Below are 18844 nucleotides of genomic sequence, written 5' to 3' on the forward strand. Positions count from 1 at the left end.
GAACATAGTTCAAAGCCTGCCCAGGCAGGAAAGTCCATGAGACTCTTATGTCCAATCCACCACTAGATAACCAGAAGTGGTAACGTGGCTCAAAGTGGTAGAGCACTAGTCTTGAGCAGAAGCACACAAAGACCCTGAGTTTAAGTCTCACAAAAATTTTTTTAAAGAAGCAAAAACAAAAACAAGGCAATGATGAGGGAACTGACATCCATATCTACAATTTCTACAAGCATAAGCACCTAATTATTGGGAAACAAGCTGAATCAAGTGTTTAGTAATTTTAAATTTTTGAACGTTAAGTACTATTTTGTTTTTTAAAAATAGTTTCTTACCATTTGTTTATTCATTGGTTTATTTATTTAGTGGTACTGGGGATGGGATCCTTTAACAGTTTAAGTAATACAAGAGTATAAAATTTTTAAATAATTCACTTAAATGGTCAAAATACTTTATATTAATATGTGAAAAATGGAACAATGAAGCTTGCTGAAGGCTAGGAATGTGGCTTAGCGGCAGAGTGCTTGCCTAGCATACATAAAGCCCTGGGTTTGATTCCTCGGCACTATAGAAACAGAAAAAGCCAGAAGTGGTGCTGTGGCTCAAGTGGTAGAGTGCTAGCCTTGAGCAAAAAGAAGCCAAGGATAGTGTTCAAGCCCTGAGACGCCCCGGGACTGGCAAGAAAAAAAAAAAGAAGCTTGCTAAGATTGGTTTGGGAAGAGAAAGACTGGTGTGGGAAATGCTGATATAAAATGTAACAACAGCAATGAAAAATGAAGTTACTTCTTTCCCTTCTTTCCATTCTCCTGGTAAGTCCTGTGCATCCTTGGAGAGACGGCAATTCTCTCCAAATTGATAAAGGCATTTTACCAAGGCAAGTTTGCTCTAAAATGTGTATAGCAATGCAAAGGACCAGGGTAGCTAAAAATAAAACAGAAAAGGAATAAAAGAACAACTGGTGGCTTCAGGCTCACTTCCTAGCACTAGAAAACAGAAGGAAAACATAAAAAGAAATTTGAAGTACTTTTATTTAAGGTCAAGACTTACTTTAGTAGACCTACTTTAGAGTAGTAGTGTGGTATGGAGGAACACAAGAAGATTGACACATACATCACAATGGAGCATAACAAAGGTCTCCAGAAGTGGGGCCACACATTTAGGCTCACACACTCTGACAAATGCACAAAAAGCAGCACCATAAGGAAGAACAACCTTTCCAAACCATGTTCCCAGAATAAGTGGACAGTCACTTGTCCTGAATCTTGAACAATATAGAAAAATGAATTCAACATGGGTTATAGACTTAAATGTAAAATACAAAACAATTAGAAAAAAGCAGGAAATCTTTGAAACCTAAAGGTAGGGTTGAGCTCTAACTTAACATCAAAATCATTATTCATAAAAGGAAAATCTTGATTAGTTGGCCTCATCTAAATATAAAATGTTACTTTGCAAAAAAAAATTTAAAAAAATTTTTTTTCAGAGATTGAATCCAGGCCCTCACACCTGCTAAGCAAAGCTCTACCACTTGAGTCATGACGCAGATCTTTTGTTTTGTAGTTTGTTTTTGAGAAAGGTTCTTGCAAACTTCTAAAACTGCAGTATGTTTATGCAAGCCATTAGCAATGGAGGAAACTGGGTGAATGGCACCAGGAACTTCTCTGTACTATTTCCTGCAACTCCCCACAAACCTATAGTTACTTTAAAAGATTCAAAATTAGTAGTCATTTTTCTTTCCCTAATCTCCTTCCTGGTAGAAACAAAGTTAACAGATTTGTCCCATGTTTTTCTATAATTGCTTACACATTTGTATTAATTTTGCGAAGTGTGATCATACCACAGGCATTATGTACAAAACTCATTTTTTTCATGTAACCCCTTATCCTGGTCATCATTTGAGTTAGTACACATAGAGCTTCCTTTCTATAGGAGTCTTCTTTTTTTTTTTTTTTTTGCCAGTCCTAGGCCATGAACTCAGGGCCTGAGCACTGTCCCTAGCTTCTTTTTTGCTCAAGGCTAACACTCTGCTACTTGAGCCACAGCGCCACTTCTGGCCACTTTCTGTATATGTGGTGCTGAGGAATCGAACCCAGGGCCTCATGTATACGAGGCAAGCAGTCTTGCCACTAGGCCATATTCCCAGCCCCTCTATAGGATTCTTAATGAAGCATATTTGAATGGGGAATCTTACCAATGCCACAGGGACACGATTAGAACTCACCCCACTGTCTGCTGTGAGAACACCAGAGGATACTTCTCAATCACCATGCAGCCCATGGTGGGAGGTACTGCTTTGTTGAGAATGAGCTTGGCCAAAATAGCCAGTGCTTCATCTTTCGCCCCAGTGTCACCAACTGAGAAGCAAGTCTCAATGTATGAGAGAAAGGTTGGTAGAAAAAGCTGAAGACAAGAAGGAAAATCACACTTACTAGCAGATACAAATTCCATAACCTAATACAAAGAATTTTAACACCCACATGAGTGAATACAAGACAATGTACAAAAGGAAATGTACTCATTACCTGACTCATGTACATCACGTCTATATTAGCAATAAAGTAAATTTTTTAAAAAGTATTATAATATTTAAGAAACAAAAGAGGCTGGTAGAGGTGGCTCACATGTGTCATCCCATCTACTTAGAAAGCAGGAATCAGAAGTAATGTTCAAGTTAGTCCAGGAAAATAGTTAGCAAGACTTCATCTCAACAAATAAGCTGGGTGTAGTGATATAGTCTATAATGCTGCCTTTGTGGGAAACATAAGAAGGAGGATCATGGGCTGGGGATATGGCCTAGTGGCAAGAGAGCTTGCCTCGTATACATGAGGTCCTGGGTTCGATTCCCCAGCACCACATATACAGAAAACGGCCAGAAGTGGTGCTGTGGCTCAAGTGGCAGAGTGCTAGCCTTGAGCAAAAGGAAGCCAGGGACAGTGCTCAGGCCCTGAGTTCAAGGCCCAGGACCAGCCAAAAAAAAAAAAAAAAGAAGGAGGATCATGGTCTGAGGCTAGCTCCTGGCAAAAAGCTAAACCCTACCTAAAAAAGCAAAATAAAACCAAAATGTCTATAGATGTGGCTCAAGTGTTTGTGTGCTTGCCAACAAGCACAAGGCTCTGAGTTCAAATCCCAATGCTGCCAAAAAGATTTCATACACAAACGATCAGGAATAATAATGGCATTAAAGCTCTCCGTAGAAACAATGAATGCTAGAAGTCAAAGTAGCAACATCCTACAAGCTACAGGGAAAATGAATCAGAATCTAAAAATCTACACCTGGTCTGCTCTCAATATAGTGTATCGAGGAGAAAATGATGACATTTTCAGATGTATTAAATCTTAAAACTTTACCTCCCTTCCACAGAAATAAGAGAACCAGCTATAATGAGGGAAACAAAGATCCAGGAAGCAGGAAAGAAGCAAAAGGACACTGTAACATGACAGATACGCAGGGGGCCAAGCAAGCAAAGCACCCAGACTGGAAGTACTCTCCAGGAGGAAATGTTTCCAGGAAGTAGGAGGAAGAAAGTTGAGCCAACAAGCTTATCTCTCAGTTTGCCATGCAAAGGGTCTTTGTAGTGTTGCTGGTTAGAAGAACTCACTGAGCCGTTATGAGAAAACGATGTCTAGTTTTTAAAGGATGAGGAAAAAGCTGATGCTAGGAGAAATGAGAAAATATACAAAATAAGGACATGTAATATAAAATACTCCTTGATTGCAAAAACATGGTGAATATGGATTCAACCCAAACCTGTGATATAACTGCAAGGAAGATGAGGGGAATAGAAGAATTAAAATCCATCTACCATAAACTGAAGTCTACAAACAAGGTTTAAAACTTAACACATCAGGGCTGGGGATATAGCCTAGTGGCAAGAGTGCCTGCCTCGGATACACGAGGCCCTAGGTTCGATTCCCCAGCACCACATATACAGAAAACGGCCAGAAGCGGCGCTGTGGCTCAAGTGGCAGAGTGCTAGCCTTGAGCGGGAAGAAGCCAGGGACAGTGCTCAGGCCCTGAGTCCAAGGCCCACGACTGGCCAAAAAAAAAAAAAACTTAACACATCAAGGAAGAGCAGTATGTGCAGGTGCACATATAGCATATAGGCCAGCCAAGGTGCTGATGGCTCACACTTGCAATCCTTGCTACTCAGGAAGCTGAAATTTGAGAATCAGTTTGAGGCTAGCCTGAGCAAGAAGGTCCTTGGATGCCTATCTCCAATTAACCACCAAAAAGCCGAACGTGTGGCTCAAACGGTAGAGTGCTAGCCTGAGTCAAAAAGCTCAGCAACAGTGCCCAGTCCCAGGGTTCAAGCCCTAGGACTGGCATATGCGCACACAAACACACACACAAATCCATAAAGGCCATAAAAAGTAGCCCAAAACCACTAGATGTGATTATTGCTGGTAAGAGGAAAGTGGCAAACAGATGACTTGACTAATTTAAACTATGTCTAACTAGTGTGTGGGTTTGTAGTTCAAATGAAAATTAAGGGTTTGGGGTTGTTTGTGTTGAGGTACTGAGATTTGAACTCAGGACCTCACACTTACAAGGCAGCTCTCTTAAATGATCACCAGACTAAAAAAAAAAAAAAAAAAGATTTTGTTTTTTTAAAAGACAAAGGATAGACTACTTGCCTAGCAATCGCTGGTCCTTGCATTCAGTCCTCAAAATCATACATCTACCCATACCTCATACACATACCCCAAAACGAACACAGAATAAGGAAAAGATAAGAGTTGCAAAGGAAAAAAAAGGCCATAATGATTGTTCTCAAAGAGTAGAAATAAACAGGACCTACAACATGCACAAAGAAGGTTCTTCTGAGTCAAATGAGAATATATTACTAAGGACTAAGGAGAGAGAAGCAGAGGACAGGTACGCTGTGGGGTGACCACTTATGAGGAATGACAAATGCCTGATGGAGGTGAGAGGAGAGGGTAAAATCAAGTCAGGCTCTGCCAAGAAAGAATTCTGCTTTGTTCCATCATGTTTCTTTTTTGGAGCAATTAACATTAACTTCAACCTCCTTCCCATGGAAGAAACCACTTTCTATGCTTCAAATTCACATAAAAGTTCTTTTAACTGAGTTTCAATTTTACCACATGGTTCTACAATTGCACAAGTATTGTTCAAAATAAAATGGTCACTGGCTATAATTGCAAATGCCTTAGAATATACAATAAAGTCACACTCCTAACCTCAACTTGAATGTAATTAAGAAATACATTGATTAAGATATCAAGCACAAACTCCACTCCTCTAAAAAGCAAATGAAAGTCCAGAATTTCACACTTGACTATTTTACCAGGATAGATTTAGAAAACACTCCAAATGTAATCTCTACCTTACCTCTTCAAATTGCTTCATAGAAAACATAACTTCAGAGAAATCCAAAATCAAACGTCTTTCAAATCTGCTCTCGAAAATCTGTGAAGCACAGTGAAATTACAAACGAACAGCAATGCCCAGCTATGGAGAAATACAAAGGCAAACAGCCTGATCTTACACTAAATCATCTTTCCTCAACATCATTTCAGTCCATCTCTAAAACTCACTGAATGTAAATCTCATCAAACCATGTCCTTGCTTACTTTTCCCAGGGCCTTCCAATATATGAGGCTAAAATCCAACCTAACTTTTCTAGGCCAAGCAAGATTCCATTACTATTAGCCACTTTTTCTCAAAGGCCTAGGCTGCACACATTTATGAGCACTGGTCTTTGTTGTTCTCTCTTCTAGTTCTGTTACCCCTTTCCCTGACTGTAAGACTATTGGAGCCTTCAAAGACATACCAAATCTAAGTACTTTGAAAAAGCTTTCAGTCTTCTGCAATCCCATGCAAAATAGTTATCATTTAATATAATCTCCAATAAATTGTTCATTCTATTAAACTACTCTGAAGAGTCCTTTTGCCCAACAATAAAGACTGTAACACCATAGGGTCTACCTTCCATACCTAACTCATATTCGCCACAGTAGGCTATACATGGTTACTGAATATTTGCTGTGGAGATTTAGCTTTATTTTATTATTATTATTATTATTATTTTTGCCAGTCCTGGGCCTTGGACTCAGGGCCTGAGCATTGTCCCTGGGTTCTTTTTGCTCAAGGCTAGCACTCTGCCACTTGAGCCCCAGTGCCACTTCTGGCCATTTTATTTATATATATATAAATATATATGGTGCTGGGGAATTGAACCCAGGGCTTCAAGTATACGAGGCAAGCACTCTTGCCACTAGGCCATATCCCCAGCCCGAGATTTAGCTTTGACTACACTTTATTTTGCTTATTGTCACTATAGCATGCAGCTCACATCTCCTTAATTTTTAATTCTAGGAGGTCAAAGTCTTTGTCAGGCTTCATTTGTATTCTCAACTGGGTTGACTTAACACCAATGATATTATTAACAACTCTATTAGTTATTTGCTCAAGTAAATTACTTTTTCTATGGTTTCTTTGATGAGGGTCTCTGGCAAAGAAACATTTTCACCAAGGATCAAAGCAGAAATTATATCCAAGAGTGTCTTGCGGCATGTTGCAGAAAGATTTGCTGTTGCTAATGTTTGAGACAATACCTGTCAAAATACAAGGAAAAGCAAAGCACACTTAGCAATCTGCTGTTAATAAACATGCTCAAGACAGGCACTGGTGGCTCACACCTACAGCTACTCAGAAGGCTTAGAAGTAAGGATTAAGGTTTGAAGTCAGCCTGAGCAGGCAAATCACCAGCAAAATGCCAGAAGTGTGACACTGCCCAAAGAGAAATGTTCTCTTCATATGATTTATTTTAACTGTAACCCCTTTATACATTACCCTTATAATAATAATAAATTACATACACAAAATAATCCTGAAGTAGAGCTATGGCTCACATGTGAGAGCGTCAGCTTTGATCAAAACAGCTAAGCAAGAGTGTGAGGCCCTGAGTTGAAGCCCCATTATTGGCATAAATAAAGGTAAAGGGCTGAGAAAATACCCCTGGGTTCAATTCCTCAGTACCACATAAACAGAAAAAGCTGGAAGTGGTGCTGTGGCTTAAGTGGTAGAGCACTAACCTTGAGGAAAAGAAGCTCAGGGATAGTACGCAAGCCCTGAGTTGAAATGCCAGGGCTGGCCAAAACCAAAACAAAGCAAAAAGTTAAAATAGCAAAACTGTTTGGTGTAAGTGAACTGAACACCTCAGGGGGGAAAAGGGTAAGGGGGAGGGGGAAGGGGGGTGTGAGGGACGAGGTAACAAACAGTACAAGAAATGTATCCAATGCCTAACGTATGAAACTACTGTAACCTCTCTGTACATCAGTTTGATAATAAAAATTTGAAAAAAAAAAGGTAATTTATCACTTTCCTTCAAATAAAATTATCAGGCTGAACAGAAGTCATGGAGAAAACATTGATTTGTGAACATTAAAAATGCAAACTATTTGCCTAAAAAAAAATTAAAATAAATAAACGCTCGCAGGCATATCAAGCAGGCAACTCACCTTACAAACATCAGCAGGTTTGGTTATTTTTGATCCATTTCCATGTTTTACAAGTATCATATATATTTCTAATAATCTTTTAATCTGTTCAGAACTTTCACAAGAGTTTGCTTTTGTCACTTTGCTATGTAGATCCAAGAGTGATTCCTACAAAAAAGAATTTGACAAAAAAAAAAGAACTAAGAAATCTCAAACTCACCTGTTTATCTGAGTTTATTTTTTTTTTTAATTTTTTTTTTTTTTTGCCAGTCCTGGGCCTTGGACTCAGGGCCTGAGCACTGTCCCTGGCTTCTTTTTGCTCAAGGCTAGCACTCTGCCACTTGTGTCACAGCGCCACTTCTGGCCATTTTCTGTATATGTGGTGCTGGGGAATCAAACCCAGGGCTTCATGTATGTGAGGCAAGTGCTCTTGCCACTAGGCTATATCCCCAGCCCTGAACTGAATTCTTTCAAAGTCTTTAGTAAGCTTACTCATGTCTACTTTAAGAAAGGGCACACGACATCCCTATTTATCAGATTGAAAATCTGAGGAATGGAGACTCTAAATGATTTTTCCAATCACACTAGCAGCAACGGTAGAGTCACAATGTAAATAGTCTGGCCCTCATAGCCTTTCTTAACCACCATACTTTATTGAATCTCATGGTACAACATCAAAATAAAGCAGGGGAGGCTGGGGGCTGGGAATATGGCTTAGCGGTAGAGTGCTCGCCTTACATGCTCATATATATAGAAAACGCCTGAAGTGGTGCTGTGACTCAAGTGGTACAGGGTAGCTTTGAGCAAAAAGGAAGCCAGGGACAGTGCTCAGGCCCTGAGTCCAAGCCCAAGGACTGGCAAAAAATAAAATAATACAAAACAAGGTGTAGAGGGTGGAGGGAAGAAAATCCACATGTGAGTAGAAATACAAAGAAAATGATCATGAAATACAACCTCCATGAGTGCTCAGCTAAACTCAACAGAAATAATAAACTCGCAGACCCCTTGTTACACATTCATCCTTAAAAAATTAGAACTCACTTGCAAACAGTCAAAAAATGTAGCAAAGTGTTCCTTATAGATGTGGACTACAGTAGATTTAGCCATGTTTTTGAGTGTTTCTCCAACTAATACCCATGGTAGTTGAGTTTCTGTTTCAGTAACTGGTCCTAGCTTTTGCAAAATTAGCTTCAGTGCCTATGAGAAAACAAAAGCAATTAAAATGAACATATAAACTCTTACTTTTAAATATATGACCATGACTTACCCCTCTGACTATACTAGCTCCCTTAAAAATCTGGTCTAGAATAATCAAGAACATATCAGCTTTGACTGATAACTGTGTAACCCAAGTGGAATTTCCAAAGTAGGATCATGAGGTTTTGGTTTTAGGAGACAAGGTCTCACTGTGTTGCCCAGTCTGGCCTTTACTGGTCAGCTTCCCACCTCAACTTCCTGGTTGCTGAAAACAGGGATGTACCACCATACCAGCATAAAGAAATTTATCATCTAACAACCTTGCCTTATCTACGCTACCCATTAGTGAATTCATGTTAAAAAAACCTCCAAGTATGTAGGATGAATAAGACACAATGGTAATAAGTAAAAGCATCCAAAGCCTACATAAGGAAGCATTGTTCTTGACCCCCCCCAAACTTCCCCAGTCAGCACTTTCTACTGACTACAGGCTGACCTGTTGGCACATCATTTGCCTAAGTCTTCTGTGTTTAATCCTTCCACAGAGTGCCAAGCAGCCCTCCCCATTTTTTACCTGTCCTGTACAGGAATGAAACATGTTTCTAACTCCTTTGCACATTTCAAAGAGTAACTGTCCAACTCCTTCCACCTTTTCTGGATGTTCATGAAGATCAAGAAGCATTAAGTTGAAAAGTGCATTTTTATCAGAGACCTAAAATGTAAAATAGAAATGGAAAGTAGTATTCACAACATAAATAGGTTCAAATAAGAAATCTAACTTTTTACTCTGTACATTCACATTTAAACACATTCAGGAAAAGTCTGGAAGGCATTTGGAATGATCTTAAAAGGCTAGAATTCTGGACTCTTCCCTGTCCCATCACACAAGAGTGATGAGTTCATTGGTATAGCAGATATGGATCTACCAAGAAAACCTACCGAAGGCAACACTTTGTCTTTTAAAGTAAGGTATATATTTTCATTTTATAAGCATAAAATAAAATTCAATGTGTTTTAACACACAAACTAATGCTTTAATATGAAAACATTCTAAAACTTACTAAGAAAATTTTAGACAGACATATGACCAACCATATGGTATTTGGCTATCAGCTCCTCTCAGGAAACAAAAATTCCTGTTCATCTCATTGCTCCTATATTTATTTTATATAAGAATGTTTTGATACGAACACACTGAACGTTGCCAAAAATCCATATAATAAGAATGACTGCAATGAGTGGGGAGGGTGAAAGGAAAGGATGGGTAGGAGAAGAGTATGCCCAAAGTACTTCATATGCATTCACAAATATAGAATAAGGAAAACTACTAAAATTAATTTAAAAGGGAAACTAAGGGTAAGATAGAGTGATAAAGTAAAATGGATCAAAGCACATTATGTGCATTATGCAAATATAAACAAAACTCTTTTGTTAAATTAATATATACTAACATAAAAATAAGGAAAAAGTAAATGATATTACATTAATTAGTGAGCAAAGCTTAAGCCTCAAGGTAAGCTAAAATAGAAACATTATTATACAAATAAGTCTATAGCAACCACACTAAAAAGAGATTTATGCTCTACTCATATATTGGTGTATCCTGATAAATATACAAAGTATCCAACTAACCTTTCTCATTAAGAAAGTAAAGCTTTCGGCAGCAAAATTTCTTATATGTAGTTTTCTATGAGCCAAGAGTGTACTGTACAGGCTAGAAATGAGAAAAATAAAATAGTTTAATGACATAATTGTTCATATAGATGTGGTATATAATAAGTACAACACTGAGCCAGGTATGCAAGGAATATGCAGTAGGAACACCAACACAAGTTTAATATCTACTTAGTTTGATTAGTGAGACACTCATTTGCCAGAAAACTAAAGGCTACAAACATTATGCATATCAAGACAAGTGTCTCACAGCAAAGGTACATGAAAAACTGAAACTGGCAGCCAGCTCCAAATGACAGAAAGAACTCAAGTGAAGACTGGGATCCAAATTATTAGGATAAACAGGAGGGCAAAGATGGGACAAGCAGAAATAATCATGGTCAATCAATAATAAGGCCGGTCTGCTTGTAGGGTGCGAATATTAGTGTTCCAATAAGCATGTGATTATATTGAGGCGGTGGTAGCGGGAAGGTAATCTTGATTCCATTGGGAATCTTAGGTTTTTGTAAATTTATTGGGAAAATAGTTTTTCCTCTACTGTTGAAGTTTCTTTTTGGTAAATAGTATCTTTCTAAAAGAAAAAGCATGAAGGAGAACTTGAGGTGTGTATACATTTCCTCAATGACCAGCACTGTATTCGTGAATACTATGTATCTTGCAATGAACAGTGTGGATACTGTTCAGTTTTCAATCTGAAGTAAAACACTTTCAAGAACTTTAAAAAAAAAAAAGGGGGGGGGGCGGGGGAAGGCCAGTCTGCATCAATGAGGAAGTATGGTTGAGCAGGTCAGCTACAGATAAAACTACCCAGGTAAAGAGGTGGCTCTGAATACCAGGCAGAGGAATGTGAGCTCTACCTTATTCCTTATGTTAGCATCTCCTGCGTATTACTTCATTTAATCAGCACAACTTTATGGGATAAGAACTATCACTATTCCTAGTATGCTGAGTTTAAACCCATTCCAAATATAACAAAAACCCATTCCACAGATAATGCAGGAAAGTAAGCCAGCTTACTCAAGGCCATACAGCCATTGAGCTATCATTACTTATGAAATCACATTGTTGTTTTCCTTAATTATGGAAGAACATAGAATGTAACTATTATTTTGGCCATATCCATAGTTTCCAACAGCTCCTTAATCATAGCAGGTAATAATAAAAATTGGACTGAATGACAAACATATAGGTCCAAAGAGATTAATTTGGTAACAGGATGAAATAAAAGAAAGAAGCCAGTGATTACTTAAATAGCTGGTGAATTCATGCAAGCTAAAGCTAGTAAAATGAGAAAGAAAGGCTGACAGTCTATAAGATACTCAGGAGATATTTCCCTACAGCGAAGCCAAAGGTCTTACAGTATTTCACTAGATCCTTTATGATCTGGCCTCCTGACTACTCCTACTCCTCTGTCATCATCGAATTACTGTCATCCTCATACACTGTTTCTTCATCATGTCAGGTATGCCCACACTAGTAAATGTGAGAGGTGTGAGAAGAGGGACATTTATTTGTTTTATTAGTGATTATGTCTCAAGTACATGCAAACAGCTTACAAGAAAGGTTCATGGAGTGAATATGACAGAATCAAGATGATCTTGGAGTCCTTAAATATAATTAAAATGGTTCAAGCATTCCTCTAGGATGCTGAAACAGGAAGAATGCCTGGTATCACTGGCAACTAAACAAGGGCTGGCATATGGTAGGCACTCAATACATATTAATTGAGAACACGAACGAAAGAAAGGGTAAAAAGAATTGGTTTGGACAAAAATGTGTGTTTCAATACTACAAGCTGTGGAAGATGTCATACACTGACAACAAATATATATGGACCTGAGGAGCCTGACTTCAGTGATGGGCTAGTATGACAACTAAAACCATTCAAAACAAACAAACTATACTCCCCAAGACCCAGCGGCTTGTTTACTGAGAAAAATTCTGGGCTTCTGATACATCTTACCAAATGTTTTAGAGAGAAGTAGTAAAAGTTGGAAAAACACTTTTCTTTGTTCAAAGTTCAAAAGAGAAAGTGACTAGCATATGAAAGGAGTGTGAGACAGGGCACAAAGCCAACATCATTATTCACTCTCATACCCACCTTTATGTGAATATGTGTGTGTGTGCTTTTGATCTTACATATTCCAACAGTAGTTACACTAAGAAATCATGTAGAAATAATCAGAAGACCAATGGAAAATCCCATTAAGCCTCACTTTTAAACAGATAATAATCTTTCCCTTTCTTTAAGCAAAAAAGCTTCCAGGAATTCATTCCCTTTTTCTTCTTTTTTTTTGGGGGGGGGGGGGTGGCGGCAGATCAGTTGCGGGGCTTGAACTTAGGGCCTAGGCCCTGTCCCTGAGCTCTTTTGCTCAAGACTAGTGCCCTATCACTTTCAACCACAGTGCCATTTCTAGTTTTTCTGGTGGTAATTGAGATAAGCGTCTCATGGGATTTCCTGCCATGGTTGGCTTTGAACTACAATTCTCAGCCTTCAACTTTTCTTTTCCTCATATATAAAAACTTGTGAGTCTTTATTTTGCCTAATAAGTGTAGTCGGGGGGAAGGGTGGAAGGGGTGACACTAACCAAGATGTATTGTACTCATAATCTGACTTAAGGAATTACAAATTCTTCATACGATTACTTAATTTTAAAAAGCGTATGATAACTATAATCCCTCTGTATATCACCTTTATAATAACAATAAAATATTTTTTCTTAAAGTGTATTAGCAGTTGAGAAAACACAGGTGTTTAAGACATGTGCTTACAGAGTTCATCAGGTATCTAAGGACAGAATTACATTACAAATAAGCCACAATAAAGGTTGTACAATATAAGTGGTTTAAAAAATGCCAAAGAGAGGGCTAAAGTGGGATTAACAGTACTATGTTTGCCTAGCAACCCTAAGGCACTGAGTTCAAACCCCAGTACTACCAAAAAAAAAAAAAAAAAAGGATAAAGAGATGCAGAATATAAAACTTTTTCTTCTGGCTAACGTGCCTGGAACATATTTGAGGAAGTTATGAAAGTCAGGCTTTGATGGGTGGGTAAAATTTCAATAGCTGTAGACAAGGGGTCAATACAAACTTAAAAGGCATTGAACATACATTGGTAAATGAGAATGTGGATCACTGACTAGTGAATCAACTCTGCATAAGGAAACAAATAATACACTACAAAGGTCCACTACAAAGGTAGTCTGGAGTCAGACAGAGGTCAGAAAAAAAAGAGGAAAGAAAAATTTAAAAACGCTGGAGAGGAGAAATAAGAGAGTCACCTGTATATATTGTTCATGTCCTTCACCATCAGTCTCCACAGGTACTTGTAAAGATAGGACAGCGAAGTGAAGGCCCATTCTAACAGCTCTGTGTCCTGCGTCTCCAGGATGGAGGTGATAGCCAGAAAAAAGTCCTCAAAGTGTGGATAGAAATCCGTCTGCAGATCTCGTGCCAACTGTACAACCAAACTACATTTTAAAAAGAAGGAAGTAATTAGGCAGATTATAGAAAACTATAAATCTACCTAATGATAGTAAATGGCTTATGATCAGTGGGTTAAACCAAAATCAAGTTTTATTTTATGCTGATCCAGGGCACCACTGTTCCTAGTGGCTTTTGCTCACATCTAGCATTCTACCACTTGAGTCACAGCTCCATTTCTGGTGTTCTTGGTAGTTTAGTAGAGACTGGAGTCTCATGGACTTTTCGGCCTGGGCTGGCTTCAAATTAAGATCTTAAGATCTCAACCTCCTGAGTAGTCAGGATTACAGATGTGAACCACAGAAATATGGCTTTAAATTAGGTTTTAAGACATACAAAATCATTCCAATCTTAAAAGCAAAGAAATCAAGGCAGAGGAATATTCCTTCAAAGAGTCATGTAATCAAAAGTGTTTTTCTTAAAGGGAAATTAAACCCAGGGACCGATGGCTCATGCCTGTAATCCTAGCTACTCAGGAAGCTCAGATCTGAGGGTCATGGTTCAAAGCCAGCCTGGGCAGGAAAATCTGTAAGACTCATCTCCAATTAACTAGCAAAAAAATTTTAAAGCCAAAAGTCAAACTCTACCACTCAAGTGGTAGAGCACTAGCCTTGGATAAAAAAAAGTCAAGGACAGTACCCAGGCCCTGAGTTCAAGCCCCAGGAATGGCATAGTAATATTCTTGTTGTTTCTAAGTCATTAACATATGACTTAAAGCATATCTTAGGCATAATCTTTCTTTTAAAACTCAGATAAATACCATTAAGTTTTCACTCAAGATCTACTTACTCTAAAAGGGGCTGGTAGGCAAAACTGTTCCTAACTTGCAGGTGAGTCTTCAAACTTTGAACTATCTCATTCTGATGATAAACCAACTGATTGAATGATTGGCATTTGTCAATAACTTCTTTGTAAAATTTTCCTGGATGAAAAAGAAAAAATGAGTATATTTTGCTTGTCTCTTACATTATTAATTATTTAGAATACACAAAGTACTAATCATGGTAAAATAAAATACAAACAAAATAAAAGATACCGAAATGTTCCGTTAGATTCAATTCTCTCCATTTCAACAGACCCTCAAAGAAGTAGGTTTCAACCTCCTGCCAAGATTAAAGCAGACCATCAATCAGACAAACTCCAAGACAACTATGATCAACTTTAATAGCAATAATGATATACTAATATTTTAAGACTAATACTTAAGAAATTAAAAACTTCTTTTGTTTTTTTTTAAATGAGTATTAACTACATACTTAGAGGTATAATATCAAAATATATTTAGAGAAAAGCACTTAGTTGATTTGGTTGCAGCAAATAACTTTCTAATGCTTATATAATAGCCACACTAAGAAAAATAATGTGGTTGTCTTGTCCTATGACTTTTGCAAGTTTAGGTTTAGATTCCAGTTGTGATCATATTCTGTTATCCCCCTATAGAGGACACCTCCCCCCACCCCTTTTATGCTGCATAAAGATCACAGAATGACTTTTGCAAGTTTAGGTTTAGATTCCAGTTGTGATCACATTCTGTTATCCCCCTATAGAGGGCTTCCTCCCCTTTTATGCTGCATAAAGATCACAGAATTGGAATGTGTTTATAATTAGAAATCCATAGTCGAGCCCCTCCCTTTTATAGAAGAGAACATCGAGGACTAAGAGTTAGAATGTGGTCAGAACTAGAAAACCATGCAATCTAGATCCTTTCCTTTTATTGAGGAAGAAACTAAGCTGTAGGAAAGTGATATCACCAAAATTATTTTAAATCATAGGACTATGGATCAGCAGCAGTTCTTGCAATACAAATGGGAAAAAGAGAGGCTGCAGTCATTAGTGCTAGCTGAGTAACAAGTCAACTTTAACATAGCATCATCCAGAGAACTTTCTTCAAGGATGAAAATGCTACACATCTGCACTAGTCCAAACCTGTACCAACCACCTGCACATAGACATTGAGCACTTCATCATTACCACTTTTTTCTTTTGGTGATATTGAAGCTTGAACTCAAGGCCTTAAGGCTACCTCTTGAGCCATACCCCTAACCCTTATCAAACTTTAAAAAAATTCATTTCTTATGTGGCTTCTATAATTAGCACAGATCTAATGAACTTCACTTTCGGAAAAGCATAGTTTGACAAAAAATTCACTACTATTAACAGAACAAAAATAAATAAATAGAAGTAAAGACCAAACACTTGATCACTAGCAACATCGAATTATCTCACCTCATCATAGCTTGCAGTTCTATCAATGCGGTGAATAATATCGATATTCACATTCCCGAGTCGCTCAGCAAATGTAAGAAACTGGGAAAGAAAGCATATTGAAGATAAATCACCATTGAATTCTTATTACATATCTAAGTGTTGCACAACAATCACAAGTGGGCAATTTTGCTGTGGAAGTATTATTAAGTGTAAAGCTTCAATAAACCTCCTTACATAATAAGCACTAACTCTACTAATAAGGATATGCTTGCTTTGAAGTTTCAGAGTGAAATAAATGAATTTTAACTTGTCTTGTTTTCTGCTTGGTTTTTTTTTTTTTTTTTTTTTTTTGGCCAGTCCTGGGCCTTGGACTCAGGGCCTGAGCGCTGTCCCTGGCTTCTTCCTGCTCAAGGCTAGCACTCTGCCACTTGAGCCACAGCGCCGCTTCTGGCCGTTTTCTGTATATGTGGTGCTGGGGAATCGAACCTAGGGCCTCGTGTATCCGAGGCAGGCACTCTTGCCACTAGGCTATATCCCCAGCCCCGTCTGCTTGGTTTTTTTAAAAATCAATTTTAAAACGAAGGTTAAGTATCGCTGAAGAAACACAAAGATAAGTATAAAACAGGCTGACAGGCACAGGGCCTTAAACGATGGGCTGCTACTATTCGAAGACATCGAATATACTTCTCACATGCTTGAGATCTTCAAGTTGTCATCTCAAGGTAAGAGTTCCACGCTAAACCAGCCAATCTAGGTGAACGCTAACGCTGTATCCTAAGATTTCCTACCACACCACAAAGCACAGAGACCTAGCTAAGTGGTAGCTACCAAGTCCTGGAAAGAAACCGTCAGGAAGCCCTTATGTGGAAGGAGCGAGCTGGAAGTCACCTCTTCTGTCACACACACACACACACACCCCACCACCAGTCTGAACCATCCTTTCTCCATTTCTTTATAGATAAAAGAGCAGGGGAGATTCGGACCCAGGCAAACTCCTGGGCTAATGAATTCCAACTATGGACTCAATGGAATTTCCCCAAAGAACCAAACATTACAAACCAGGGACAGAATCCGTTTTCCAAATTCCTGCCTCCCTCCCTTCCTCCCTCCCCGTGGTAACGTCCCCGGCGGGGGTGACTCACGCCAGGCCCAAGGCCCCGCAGCCCCCCGCAGTCTCGCCGTCGGCGACCCGCATCGCGGACAGCGGGGGTCCTCCAGCCCCGGGCCCAAACTCCCGCGCTTACCCGGTGGGTGTTCTCCGTCTTATGGGAAACAGGCTTTGTCTTCATGGCTGCAGAGGGGCAGCGGCCCGCGAGGGGCTCAGGCAGGGTGGAAGGGAAGCAGCCGAAGGTGGGGAAGAGAAAGTGGCTCTCACACCGCAGTCGCGGAGCCCCGGTTGTTCAGTCCCTTTCACGTGCGGCTGGAACTCCTGGGCGCCGCCATGTTTGGGACGGGGCGGGGCCTGCTCGGTCACGTGGGCAGAAGAAGAGTACGGAACATGCGCACTCATCCCCGGAAGCCGGAAGGAGGCGGGACGGCGCTGACGGGAGGGGTCTGCCGAGTGCTGTTCTTTTCCTCTCTTGAGGAAAGGCTGGCAAAAAAAAAAAGTTAAGTAAGAAATGTTTTCATTGTGAAATAAAACACGCTCCGGACGCCAGTGGCTCAATCCTATAATCCTAGCTACTCAGGAGACTGCGATGCGAGGATCGCGGTTTGAAGCCAGTCCTGGCAGAAAAGCCCATAAGAAGCTGCGCTGTGCAAAAACTGTTTCATAATTTTACTGGAATGCTCACTGAACTCTAAATGTGAGAAGTAAAACATTTTTAAGCTCCTTTGATGTAACAGGAAAAAAATCAATATTAAGCAACTAAAAATTGACAGTCTTCACTCGGACTCTAAATTTTAGTTCACTTGTGACATTTATTTATGGTAATTTGGGGGGACCAAAGACACTAAGCTACAACCTTCTCCTCCTAACTCTGATATTCTTCATTTTTGTTTTGTGAAGCTCCTGGGCTTGAACTTAGGGCCTGGGTGTTGTCTTTTACCTTTCTTCATTTAAGGATGGTGCTCTACCACTTGAGTCACAGCTCCACTTCTGGCTTTTTGGTGCTTAGTTGGAGTTAAGAATATCAAGGGCTTTTCTGCACTAGGCTGATTTCAAACTGAGGTCCTCAGAGTAGGATTCCAAGTGTGAGCAACCAGTGCCCAGCCTCAGAAATGTATTTCAAAGAATATTATTTTAAACTTGTGAGTGAGGAAGGGAAGGAAAAACTGGGACAGAGGGAGGGAAGAGGTGACATTGTCCAACAAGAAATGTACTCTTGAAAACATCTAAACACTTCAAGTGTGAGATATTGGTGACTGGGTAAAAGAGTCAGCAAAGTAGAAATGGATTAGTTGTGGCATGGAAAAGCCAGAAACTGTCCTGTACTGAGTTAATTGCTGAGAAGTAGCTGTTGGGTGCTGACAAGGTGAAGGACACATATCAACCTTAACAAGTACAGACTGATGTGGAGGAAAGGAAGTGAAATACAAATGCACTGAGGGGCAAATAGGCTGAGGAAGTGAACAGCAGACGCAACATTTTCCAATTGTTATTATTGACATCACAACATCGATATTTTCTTTCATTACCAGGTTATTATTGTATTTGAGTGGCTCCCTCATATTTATGGGTTATCTACTTCTTTGGAAGGCAAGGTCTTGCCTTGAATCCCAGGCTAGCCTCAAACTCAAGATCCTTCTGACTCAGCCTCCCAAGTGCTGGAATAAACCACCATAGATGGAATTGGATTGTTTTTTAAGTATAAGACATTGAAGT

At 39.2% G+C, this 18844-nt stretch overlaps 1 protein-coding gene across 1 annotated transcript in view; it reads right to left on the bottom strand.

Moving 5' to 3' along the window:
* Utp20 (UTP20 small subunit processome component) overlaps nt 1-17433 on the bottom strand; it is a 95458-nt gene extending 78025 nt beyond the window's left edge. Inside the window, exons 1-12 of the mRNA XM_048357365.1 lie at nt 17265-17433; nt 16039-16119; nt 14849-14915; nt 14602-14734; nt 13611-13799; nt 10288-10369; nt 9230-9367; nt 8500-8655; nt 7480-7626; nt 6439-6573; nt 5348-5425; nt 2219-2397 (exon numbers count right to left, since the gene is read on the bottom strand). Of these exons, the coding sequence (XP_048213322.1) occupies nt 2219-2397; nt 5348-5425; nt 6439-6573; nt 7480-7626; nt 8500-8655; nt 9230-9367; nt 10288-10369; nt 13611-13799; nt 14602-14734; nt 14849-14915; nt 16039-16119; nt 17265-17309 (1430 nt within the window). The 5' untranslated portion in view covers nt 17310-17433. The remainder of the gene's footprint in view (nt 1-2218; nt 2398-5347; nt 5426-6438; nt 6574-7479; nt 7627-8499; nt 8656-9229; nt 9368-10287; nt 10370-13610; nt 13800-14601; nt 14735-14848; nt 14916-16038; nt 16120-17264) is intronic.
* Between the last annotated feature and the right edge of the window lie 1411 nt (nt 17434-18844).

The sequence above is a fragment of the Perognathus longimembris genome, chromosome 1, assembly GCF_023159225.1.
Source record: "Perognathus longimembris pacificus isolate PPM17 chromosome 1, ASM2315922v1, whole genome shotgun sequence".
NCBI lineage: Eukaryota > Metazoa > Chordata > Mammalia > Rodentia > Heteromyidae > Perognathus > Perognathus longimembris.